Source organism: Rhea americana, unplaced genomic scaffold (assembly GCF_003343005.1).
Source record: "Rhea americana isolate MKP2758 unplaced genomic scaffold, rheAme1 scaffold_74, whole genome shotgun sequence".
In the NCBI taxonomy this organism is placed as follows: domain Eukaryota; kingdom Metazoa; phylum Chordata; class Aves; order Rheiformes; family Rheidae; genus Rhea; species Rhea americana.
Window position 1 is genome coordinate 3863821 of NW_028186912.1, and position 12502 is coordinate 3876322.

The following is a 12502-nucleotide window of genomic DNA, read 5'->3' on the forward strand; positions in this document are numbered from 1 at the left end:
ATGCAGAAGCATGAAACTGCTGTAGGTTCATCTCCTCTTAATCACAGTTATTAGTCAAAAAAAACATTTTACTAACCAAAACATGTTCTCCCTTGTCTTACGTATCACAGATGTTACTTTTACAATGAAATAATGATATTTCTAAATATTATAAGATGTTATTGTTGTGCTTACATGTTCATTCCAGGCATCCCCGGGCCACCTAAAGCATTCAGTGGGGGTCTCATTGCACCTCCATAGTTCTGCAATGATAACCAAGGGTCAGACTACCACAAAACAAAAAAACAAAACCAAAGAGGAGGGGGAAAGAAAGGACAGCAGGTTAATGATATCCCTACATAACTGCTGACTGGATAGGCCAATGTAATTCATTTTTTCAGGAGTTTCCATTCTTGAATTTAAAAAGTAATATTGTCATCCCCAAGGAAAAAGAATTATATTTTCTACTCAAACAACAGAAACATGCTAAGAATACTTAAAATATGTTTGTTCTTTCATGAAGAATTACTTACACATAAAGAGGTCAAGTCAATGGCCACTGAAGGGCAGGTTTTATACTGTATTCAACTTTTAAACCAGGGAAGCTCATTCAAAATCAGAAATGTGGACTTTTCTGAGATTTCTACATTATGAAATTTAAATAAAATTATTTTTAATTAATTTTGTTAATGAACATGGCATCAATAAATGGTTCTATAAAATTACAATATATAATTTTATAACGTAAAAAAATACTAAATATTTTTTTTTAAGGAGCCTATCCTAATCACTTTAAGGCAGCTAATATGAAAATTATTTAATATGGTACTGGATGTCATAACAATGCCAATAAATTAATTGCCCAAGGCCTATAAAATCAGAGTTTGTGCTGATGATTTTATGACAAAAGCCTAATAATTTTACTATTTATAAGAAAAACTAAATTATATCTATTTTTTATTTAAATGAATGCAAACAGAAATATCTGCCTCACCACACAACATTAATTCATACTGTAATTTGTGTTAATTCTGCTACATTTTTCTGATATTTCAAAAGAGTGTATAATAGCATATACTCTAAAGTGAACAGCAGTGCACTTCGAAAGGGGGCAAGAAAATTATTTACTTAAAAGCCAATAATAAAACTCTTAATATGCTCTAGTTGTACTATAAACTATATATCCAAATTACAAACTTCATCAACTAAGTGACTCAAACTTACGGGTGTTCTCTATATTGGTCAGATTCACAAGTACGTGTTGACATGAAGTCATGAAGAACTGGGAGAAATGTGATAAAGAGATTTACAGTGTTGGCCTGGTGCTGCATATATGTTGAGTGATACAAGCCATAGCATTTATCTAGAGCTGATCTAAAACTATGAGATGAGGTTCTGTTGCTGGAAGCAAAAAGCCCATAATTCTAATTCTTCCTTGTTAGACATTCTCTTAAGTGTCCCACAGTTATCTGGTTTGCAAAAATAGGTCCGAAGGCTGCAAACAGATGTTCTCTTCCAGATCCAAGTGTCATCTGAAGATAATGCAAGTCAATAGTTGCTGGCCAACAACCACTGTTCACTCCTGCCTTTTCTTATACTGACAACAGACTGATTGGTGTGCATACTTAGGCAAAAGTCAGCCAGATTAATACAAACCACTTATTTAACCTGAGTTATCCTAGATAATTTTGCCTGACATAGAGTAGAGGATGCTCACACTAACAACTCCTCTGTCAGAACTGTAGGAAAGTAAGTGGTGGTTACTGAGAAGCAGCTAGGCACAGTAACGGCTTCATCTGGCACTATTTGATCTGGAAGAGGACACAGAGTAACAAAGTAGTAATTCTGTTCTACTGTAGTTCTACTGTACTACTACAGCAGTTCTTTTTTTATTTAATTTTTTCCATATTGATTGGGAGGGGTAAGCTATTCTCCTTATTTCATCTGTTGGATATCTCCTCTCTTAATTCTAGTTCAGGAATCATTTGTGTGCACCTGGATTAAAGTCCTTTATTTCTAAAGTTTTATAGAATCCTGCAGGACTGGAAAAACTTCTTGCTCCTCAAGTAAGAGCACTTTCATTAGGACCATTAACACATAGGCTCTTCCAGTTGCAGCTATACTCTCTGCAGAGGTTATTGCCCTAATTTGCTCCTTACAGTATTCTGCTAGAAGTCACCTTCACCACTGCTTATCTAGGGGTTGATATAAGAGTGCTCCCTAACTTCTAGTGGTCAAAATAAGCCAGATCAGCCAATACTTATTTTTTAAATATTTAAGATTCTTTTTGACTAGAATGCATTAGGAAGCATGTATGAAGATCACCAGCTAATATGAGACGCATAATACAATAAATAGCCAGGCACAGAGCTGAAGCAGCAGCCTGTTTAGCTGGCATAACTGCTGCTTGAAAAAGCCTGAACCACATCCTATGGAGCTTTTGACAGACTCAAGCATTTATGATTGTATACTGCTTTTTTGCTCTGTGTTGTTTAGTTTGATAAAGTCTAGCCCTGAAAAGTATAAAACTGAGGTAATTCTACTTTTGGGGAACTACAGTTACACTATATAAGATATGACTTTATAATGAAAAAAAATTGTTTACCACCCTGATTTTTACTGCCACAGGTGTATAGTATAGACACAGTCATATGGGCATAGAAATGTTTCTACTGGTAAAAGTTTCTATCAGCTGGGAAACGAATACATGCTGTACTTGACATAACCATTTCTATACCAGTACATTAAGAGTTTCCCAATTTTTCTGCCTGTGTAGCAACAAGCAGGGCTTCCCACTAACATCTAAGTTAACTTTACAGTGCTGTAGCAGAAGGACCTGAAAATAGGTGTGAAAGATCCTATCAGTTTGGGCTCTTTTCGAATGGCTTCCTGAGAAGATCCTAAAAGCAAGGTACAAGGATAGATGATGATGCATCTGTAGAAAAGATTATTTGGGGAACTTAAATTTGGGGTAGATTAGCTGTATTTTTCCCCATTTTAAGATGCTGCTCAGCAAAGAAAGAAAAACCTTATAAAAACATTGGATTTTAAGAAACAGCAAAAATGGAAAAATCATCCTTATAAAAACTGGCATGAGATTTGCCTGCTGTGTGACTAATGGTGCTGCATAAAGTATCAGCTCAAGCTCATATGGCAGCATTGCAAAGCTTTGCTTTCTACCTCCAAAAGGCAAGTGGTAAATACACTTCAATGCTACAGAAAAACCAACAAATGTATTTAATAACAGTTTGTTGGTCACACAACAGATGTTGTGTAGAACTGCACAATTAGTTTCTATCAAGAAGACCCAAAACTGTAAAGACAGTTATGAACAGATTTAAAAAGCAAAGCTATTTAATCATTTAAAATTCAGTTGCTATTCCAAGGAATGAAGAAGTCACTAGAGAGATTATCTGACATGGGGAAGTAAAAATTTCAAGTGTGGGCACAATGAACACACTGGGAGAACAAAATACTAGCAAGATCTGTAAGAAAACATCACCATCAAAGTTTTCTAATACTGAAAGAGTTGACAAAAAAACAAAATAATCTTTTTGATTCATTTTTCAGGTATACATCAGTGTTAACTTATTTTTTATCTTAATTTATTATTAAAATGTAATACTGACAGATATCCACTAATATTTTTAAGCTTTCAAAGAAAGAACCCATATATAACTACAAACAGGTCAGCACTATGGGGAAGGTTGATTTTTGCAATCGAAGGTTGTTTCATTCCTTGAAAACAGAGCTAGAGAGATGTTTATGATTGATAAGAAGAAGAAATGGCAGCATGAACTTTAAATCTTACATCAAAATATCTCTGGCACACACCAAAATTCTAGCAGATGAAGAAAAATCTTTGCAGTAATTTGGGGGGATTTTTTTGCTACAAGAAGTTTGACTAATTTAGCTGTATTACGAGATTGATTTTTCCCTCTCAAACATGGAAATTAATTAGATTGGGAGGACAAGGAAACATCTACTCAGTCCCTGGGCTCCTTTATAAATTCTGGCGTTGGATTACAATATACATGGGCTGTGCGACAAACATACCTTTTCTGAAAAAAGCAAGTTAAGGGATTCATTTTAATTTCAACTGTTAATTAAAATAACTGATTTTTGAATGTGAGGCTCTGTAGAGCTGCAACTCAGAATTCGCTGTTGAGATTAGATGAACAGGTTCCAGCACATTCAGTTCTCAACTCCAAAAAACCTTAAAGTAATAGGTTCTGTTAAAATAAAGAGGTACGTATCTGTGGAAGGTACCTGTGGTCCTAAAGGAACCATTCCTCTCGGAGGAGTCATTCTCTGCATTGGCCCGCCCATGTTTGGATGCCCTGAAAAGAAAATTAAGTATTTTGAACAACCATGCAATATAGAAGCATGTTCTGAAACAACTTTAACAGATCACTCCTTCTTAGTTTAACGAAGAGCTTACAAAGCTTCAGTAAACTTTGAAACACAGAAAGACTGAAGTTCGAGCTCACAGTACTTTTGAATATTCTGCATAATTATTTTATAAATCTACTTTACCTTGCTGCCGTGTTGGGTCCATCCCACTAGGCAATAATGGCTGACTTCCTGGGACACCTCCAAGTGCCTGCAGACATAGAAAATTGTTTTAAAAGGAGATAATCCACTGTAATTTATGTCAAATACAGGTATTTTGTGTTTAATTCTGAGATGATTCTTCTAAGTCAAGAGTAATACATAACTCTCTTAAATGCCTAAGACTCTGACTATGGATTTGCACAGACAAACTCTTGGGCTTCCATGGAATTAGGGATGAATAAATTTCAAAAAAATCTTCTTTGACTGATTTTCTTTCTTTTTTCCCCAGTTCTTCCTTCACTTTACCTTACTATTTTTTTTACCTTACTATTTTTTAACCTCAGAACACTGCTTATTTCTCAGTTATCTGGCAATTTAGCCTAAGCTCAAATTTCTATAGCGTTTTCCCTCTTAACTGTTATTTTAAAACCTTTCTTTAAGAGGCCAGAATGTGGAAATTGTGATCTTCTCTGAGAGTGAGCTGTAACTGAGCCAACTGCACAACGTTCAGAGGGTGAGATACAGAGGAGCTGTGATGTGGTAGAAATTTTAGCTTCCACTCCACTTTACTGCTGTAAGGGCAATAATGCCAAGATAAGCCATTTATCCATCTACAGAAGATACAGGAGTCACAAAGCTTATTCCTGAATCTTGCCTTCAAGCACAAAGATAAGCTATGTTGTTACTTTACCTCTGGTCCAAATCAAACGTATTATTTTAACTCTCCAAATTTTTATCTGCCCTTTGGGTTTATAGTAAGTGATTTAGGTTTAAGGTTAATTTCTGTAGCCTCTTACCTAAAGTTTAGTCAGCTAGGAAAATGCTGTTATAAATGGATCTTTGTGACTGGCCCACAAAGTGCTATTTCAAAATAGCAACACGTTTTCAGGAAAAATTTATCTGGAGTCTGATATTATGAAAGTGATGTATTCAGGCAATACAGGTGTTGCTTACTGAGGGAATGCACAGCTCCTCTTGACTTGGAAATACTGGTGTTAGGTGGTGTTAGGTGACTGGTGACTGGAATGTGGTGTTAGGGACACATATAAAAGGGAACCTATCTGCATATATTCCAAGAGGTATGAAATTCAAAACTAAGATCCACATTGTTACCTCATTTAACACCTAATCAAAAGGTGCTCTATTTTAAGATTGTATGGAACATACATAATCTGAGATTACATAATTTAAACCAGAGTTTTACACTTATTTCAGCATCTTAAAGTCAGGATGATATGTAAGAACAGCACACGAAATACACAGAGAAATGCTGAATACAAGTGAAGCAGAACTGGTCATTTCTGTTAGAGATGACAGGTGGCGAATGAGCACCGAACTCGGGCAGCAGCCAGAGTGTGCACAGTTATGTAAGGGACTGCAGCTCCCTTCCAATGTAGCATATTACTTTTCAAAAAAACTGAGTGTATCTGCATAGCACAATGCATTGCCAAGAGCAACTGCTCTTGTAGGACAAGATGTTCGAGTACAAGACGGATCTCAGGCACACTTGTGTGGCACTCAATATTTGCTAAAAAGTTTACAACTAGCTCAGGTATCCTTACACAGTACTGCACTATGCTATGTATGCACACCCTGTGTTACACTTCCTTGCCTAAGAAATACAATTCCTATTGCAATGTATTGATGGATACAATTATACTTACAACGGGAATTTTAATTGTGATCTTTACTGACTTCCACGTAATCAAAGCCTCAACCTTAAAGCTGCATTACAATAATTTATTACTTCCACATACTGCCATATATACTGTAACTTACAGTATGGCAGCACTGCCAAAAGCAGTAATTCATGAATGCAGCATAATGTAAATGAATTGCAAGAGCTGTAATTCACTAAGATTAAGCTACAGCTCTAAACTGAAAATAATGTAATGTTCAGACAAAAATAGCTTTTGAAATGAAAACTGCAGGTTGGCAGCCCATTTATAGCATTCACCACATCCAGTTTTTACCTGCCAGTATTTACATAATTCAGAAATGCAGAAAGAGAAATAAAAGAAGTGAAAGCCAAATGCTAGTGTATCTTTGGTTAACATATTACTGAAAGGTGAAAAGGAAAAAGGTGCTTTGTACAGAGTTACAATATATCTATAACAAATATTTATCTAAAGCACCAATTAAATTGCATTGTTATACTGTCCCTTGATGATCACTTCAAGAATGTTAAGTCACCCATTTCCCTTTTGCGAAAGTAGCTATCTTGTATATAACTTAACCTGCTCTCTAACATCATCAAGAGGAACGTTCGAAAAAGTCCTTGCAACCTCAAGTTTCCAGCTCACTAAAATTTAAACCATCTTTCTGGCAATGCCATGCATTGCTCAGGACCAGTTTACTGATACTGCATCACATAGACATAAAAAACAGCCATAGCTGAGATTGGAGAAGTTTCCTCATCAAGCTATGACCACAAGAAAGGCAGTTCTGGAAGGCTACATTAAACAAAAAGCTGTTCCACTATCCTATCAACCTTTTCCAATCTTATAAATGACCCAGTTTCTCTTTCAGAGCTCAGCTGATATTTTTCTGTCTGTTTATCTCTAACTTTTCATCTGCTGACAACTGCTTTCTCCTCCTCTATCTACACTTAAGGAGTTCAGAACTTAAAAATACAAATGTTAGCTGCTTCCAGAACTATCTTTTCACAGATGGGCCAATAAAGGTCTCTGCTGACGAACAGCAGCTCATTACTCATTCTTGTTACACAAGCATGCATATCCTTTGATGGAGATGAGAGAAACTGGGAATTTGATGCTTTCATAAACTCCTCAGAGTGCCTGTAAGAGGCACAGTGTGCTTTAAGATAGCTGTACCTCACTGATGATCTCCGTAACTGTGAAGTAAAAATACTTTACACATCTAAGAAGGAATAGGAGGGAGTGATGCATTTTATGTAGAATTCAGTAAAATAACTCTCAGAGCTAACTGCTTAATGTGGTTAGGGAGGTTTACAGAATATAGCAACTATGCAGACTTTCTACCATCTTCTCAAAGGGGATAGCATCAATCGGCTGAGCTTAGCAGAGCTGTGCACAAGCCAACAATATTCTCTCTCTGTAGATAGGCTTAATGCACAATACATTTTGAAGTGTAGACACCAATTAAGCATAAGCATGAGCTGAAAGTGGAATGACGTATCTATCATGCACCGTATCAAAATACCCATTTAATGGTCAGATGAAATGGGGTGGAGAGAATCTAAATGAGTTTTGTATGTTAGAGAAATTTGTATGTTATAGGCAACAAGAGAACATTCTCTTGTTTTCAACACTGTCCCAAGTCCTTGGAACAAAAATGTACATCAGTGTAAGTTCTTACCTGATTGGGTATTCTTAAAGGTGGCCTTGGACCTCCAGGGTACCGAGGGGACATGAAAGGCTATGAAAAAAGAAACACTGCTGAATAATTCAAATTAGCTTGTAAATACTGTATTGACTGTCACTGGGCATATGGCTTGTGTCATGCTCACATCTCAGGAATCTGGCTTACATACTTCACAGAGTGCTTAGCACATTATTCTACAATATTTAGAAGGACTAAATACATTTAAAGACCCTTAGTGAATGTAGCTATGAAGATACATTATTTAAAATTTTGCTAGAGCTATTGTGAAAGCAGAATATAAACAACTTAATGAATGATCTACGAAGAATAATAAACTATTCAGATCATAAAATCAAACATCTAATCTTTTCAATGAATAAAGAGGAAATATAAGATCCCTGGAACATAAAAGAAAAATGTTCTTGGAAGTATCAAGAAGTAAATAACAGCACAATAATTTGCAAATACTTTTCCTTCACTTTTGCATAGTAATGCAGTAAAGTACAATATAAGATTGAACTTGTGAGGACAAAGATTTCAAGTTTACATCATAAATATCTAGAACTTCATGGTTTACATGAGCTACATTAAGTTGATGTTGTACCCTCCCATCCCTTCACACATAACTCAGTACAACTTCTCTTCTCTATGCACTACATGATGCATTAAACGCATTCTATGGCTACTACTATACTACTTCATAGCCTAGAAACAAGGCCAGACCTTTACATTAAGATTAGAAATAAATGATAAATGAATGCTAGCATCAGCAAATAAATTTAACATCTCTACTGGTTCCACCTCCAAATGTGACAGCAATCTAGAGGTCTAAAAAGCAGGGAGATTAGTGGCAAGTTTGAGATCCACAGGAAAAAAGCACAAACATCTGACTAGACAGATGATGAAGGGGATTATTTTGGCAGGCAAATGTACCTATAACTCCAGAAGAAAATGAAGAGCTAAAAGTATGCTCTGACTGTGAATATATAGACAAAAAAGACTTTTAAGATTCTTTTAAGAGTGGAAGGAAGAAAAATCTTCCCTTCCATGAGGTTTCCTCTCAAATCTTCTACTAATACACTAGCATCTTCTCTTCTGTGCCTAAGGAGCTCCTGTCCCAGGCACTGGGAAAGCAAAAATGCCATGCAACCATATATTATGAAACAGAAGCTCACTTCTGTTCAAGACACTGCCCTAGGAGTCATAGGGGAAGTGAGAGATATAAAAGAAAGGATGTTCCCATGGAACTTCTCAAGAGCAATATCTTATGACAAATGAGCTATTGCACAAAGCCACTCTTTGAGGCCTCTTGGAAAAGAAATATACCCACACAGGGACCATCTAGTGTGCTATAGCTAATGACCATAGACAGTTCACTAAAACTCTGTGGTTGACATCATCCTTTCATGAATGAATGGCATATTTGGGTCCTGTCAGTTGTACTGTGTTTTAAATTAAAATGCCAGTGATCATAATCATTAGTAAGATATGTAATATTATTAATAAAAAATTAGTAACACAATTATAATTATATTACTAATAATTAGTAATCATACTTTTCATGTGATCTACAGAAAAAAAATTAACTGAACCTTTCACTTCTTGTGATCATATGAAAGTTGTAATAATAACCTGCTACATAAACACATGCTCTAAATAGATGCTAGAAAGCAATTAAAAATCATAGAATCAGTAAGGTTGCAAGGGACCTCTGGAGATCATCTAGTCCAACCTCCCTGCACAGCAGGGTCACCCAGAGCATGTTAGACAGGGTTGCATCCAGGTGGGCCTTGAAGATCTCCAGAGGAGGAGACTCCACAACCTCTCTGGGCAACCTGTGCCAGGGCTCCGTCACTCTCACGGGGAAGAAATTCCCTCTCACGTTCAGGCAGAACTTCCTGTGCTTCAATTTCTGCCCATTGCCTCTTGTCCTGTCACACGGGACAACTGAAAAGAGTTTGTCCCTGTCCCCTTGACATCCTCCCTTCAAGTTCTTGTAGACATTGATAAGATCCCCCCTCAGTCTCCTCTTCCCCAGGCTGAAGAGGCCCAGCTCTCGCAGCCGTTCCTCATAGGGCAGGTGCTCCAGCCCTCTGATCATACAGAGGCTTTACAAATTGGAGAAGAAAAGTTAACCGATAGTTATGAAAAGACTGCATAAGTAAAAAGAGCATTTGAAATTATGCATTATAAAAGAAGGAGTCTTATTCATGTCTTCTGCCTATGAGGGTACATCTACGAGAGCGAGATTCTATTATGAGAAAGTGAAAAAAAGAGTTGGGCATGTGGCAAAGACTGTAAGCATGACGATGCTTGCAAAGAAGTAAAAGTAGGAGGAAATTAGAAATCAGTTTCCTTAAAGGTCAATCAATTGCATTCTATGGAGTGCAGCAGATTCTAGTAAATATTGTATATTTGGTTTACTATATTCAGCGAACAAGACTTTACATTTATTTACACTTGTACATCTCATAAAAAGGACAGAGTAATGTCTGTCAAGTCAACTACATTTTAACGCAGTATCACATTACATAGTACTAGTAATATATTAGTGCACTATTCACAGAATGTCTACTCTTTCAACTTTCAGATTTTCTTTCAAGCAGGATGGAAACCATTTTATCACCTTTAATCTATTTATGCCCCCCCTTTTTACCAATGGGCTCACCTTTCTATTCATTTTACAAAAATCCTAAAAAATGATCTTAACATACTTTTGTATAGCAGCAGAAGTATATAAAAAGTGTTTTTAATGTCCAATACTGCAAAAAGTAAAAGAGCAGAAGTTCCAGAACAGATATTTCCCCCCTTTGCATTAACCCGAGCAAGAGGTTGTTCATACAAAATAGCAGGCACTTAGGCAGATTTTGATGGGAGAGCCACTGCATATATTCTTGTCTGACTTGTTAGTTCATTGCATGTAATAAATATAGGAGTCTCTCTGATACAATCCTGTCTTAAAAGAAGATTTATATACTGTAAATATTTATACATTTCCCTTAAATTTATTTGTGGAAATGTCTAAAACTTCTCCTATTCTTTAAGCAATTCAACTCAAGTGGAACTGGGATGAATGACTTAATCTGTTGAATTTCAGACAGATATTACAGCTCTTCATAATCCTTGAATATGAAGACTTTACAGATCAATAGAGCAGGCAAGAATATATATAAACAACTTGGAATCACAGTTAATTGTTCTGCAGAATATAAAGTACCAATATATATATTGTACCAATAAAACAGTATTACAGTATTTGGCATTCAAGGTTACCACAAAACTTCCATGACCAAAAGAAAAACTTAAATATTTTAATTTTCATGTTACTTATTCAACTTCTCCCTCTCCACCATCAGTGTGGTGTTTGTCCCCCAAAAGTCCTCCCAAGACACCAAAGAAATTCTGCCAAATATTTTAATTTTAATGAAAATGTATTCAATATGAACAGCTTTCCTGCCACACAGGTGATGAGGAACATGTTCTCAGTCACGCTCAAGCCTGACACACATACGACATTCCAAGCAGGAGGCTCTCATCGTCACGCACGGCATTTCACCGCTTCCTTGTAATTAACAGCTGACATTTAGTCCCTTATCTAGCTTTACTTCAGCGTTAAAAGAGTAGCTGCAATGAGCATAGTTTACGGTGGACGTACTGTGGACTTTTGTTTCTGACAACTAGTAGTGCTCTCTTTCCTTGAGTTCTTGCAAACTTTTTCCCTGTCTTCTCTTAAAGATATCGCAGCGTATATATCACAAAAAGTAATGGGTTCAAAACATGAGTAATAAATTAAAACAGAAACTACGGACTTTAAATCACTCTTTGTAGCTCTTGTCTTTGAAGGCAAAAAATAAATTCTTTGTACACTGAAGCCAACCAGACATCTCTCTCTGCTAACTCAACCTTGTGTCAATTCAGAATTCAGCATCTTGATAGCGTAAAACCTTTAATGGATGCCCACACTAAATTCACGGCAAGACAGCCTTCTTATTTGTCCCAAAGTTCAACTAAGGGGACTGGTTAGGTGCCACATCAATGAATCAAATACTTCTGCGTTTACTCCAGCTAGCAAGGAGTGAGAGAGCTATCTGCAATGCATAGATTGCAAGAGAATTTCCTCAACATATATAATCAGAAAACATTACAAATATATAACTAGTCAAAAAAAGGTAAAAATATAAAGAAATAAAATGAAGTGGAAAAATATGCCAGAAGATAGGCACCATAATTTAGTAATATAGCAACTGACTTAGCTATCAGGTCTGAAGAAGACAGGAGTGCAAAGGATATATCTCCCTGGAACTTTCCTTATACAGTAGGATGTAGGATACTCTTCAACTAAAATATATCTGGCATTTCAGGGCCAGATCTTGCATAGGTAGATATTGTCTAAGGGAAACTCTGAGCATTTGAGTGTAAAACCTCTCAAAGAGTAGATCTGACTGAGAAAAGGGATATATCCAGAGTAGTTCCATTCCCCAGTAATTTCCAGATGCTGAAACAGCCCCAAAGGGTTTTTAGTAATTACTGCAGTCTTTAAGTTGCTCTAATCTGCAACAGGGATGTCGCAGGTATAAACGATGATTTTGCACACTCCCCTAAACTACAACTAACTCCTCAAATG

At 36.3% G+C, this 12502-nt stretch overlaps 1 protein-coding gene across 1 annotated transcript in view; it reads right to left on the minus strand.

The window, feature by feature from the left end:
* SSBP2 (single stranded DNA binding protein 2) overlaps positions 1-12502 on the minus strand; it is a 176138-nt gene that overhangs the window by 29057 nt on the left and 134579 nt on the right. Inside the window, exons 7-10 of the mRNA XM_085322055.1 lie at positions 7873-7932; positions 4516-4582; positions 4249-4319; positions 175-242 (exon numbers count right to left, since the gene is read on the minus strand). Coding sequence (XP_085178181.1) covers positions 175-242; positions 4249-4319; positions 4516-4582; positions 7873-7932 — 266 coding nt within the window. The remainder of the gene's footprint in view (positions 1-174; positions 243-4248; positions 4320-4515; positions 4583-7872; positions 7933-12502) is intronic.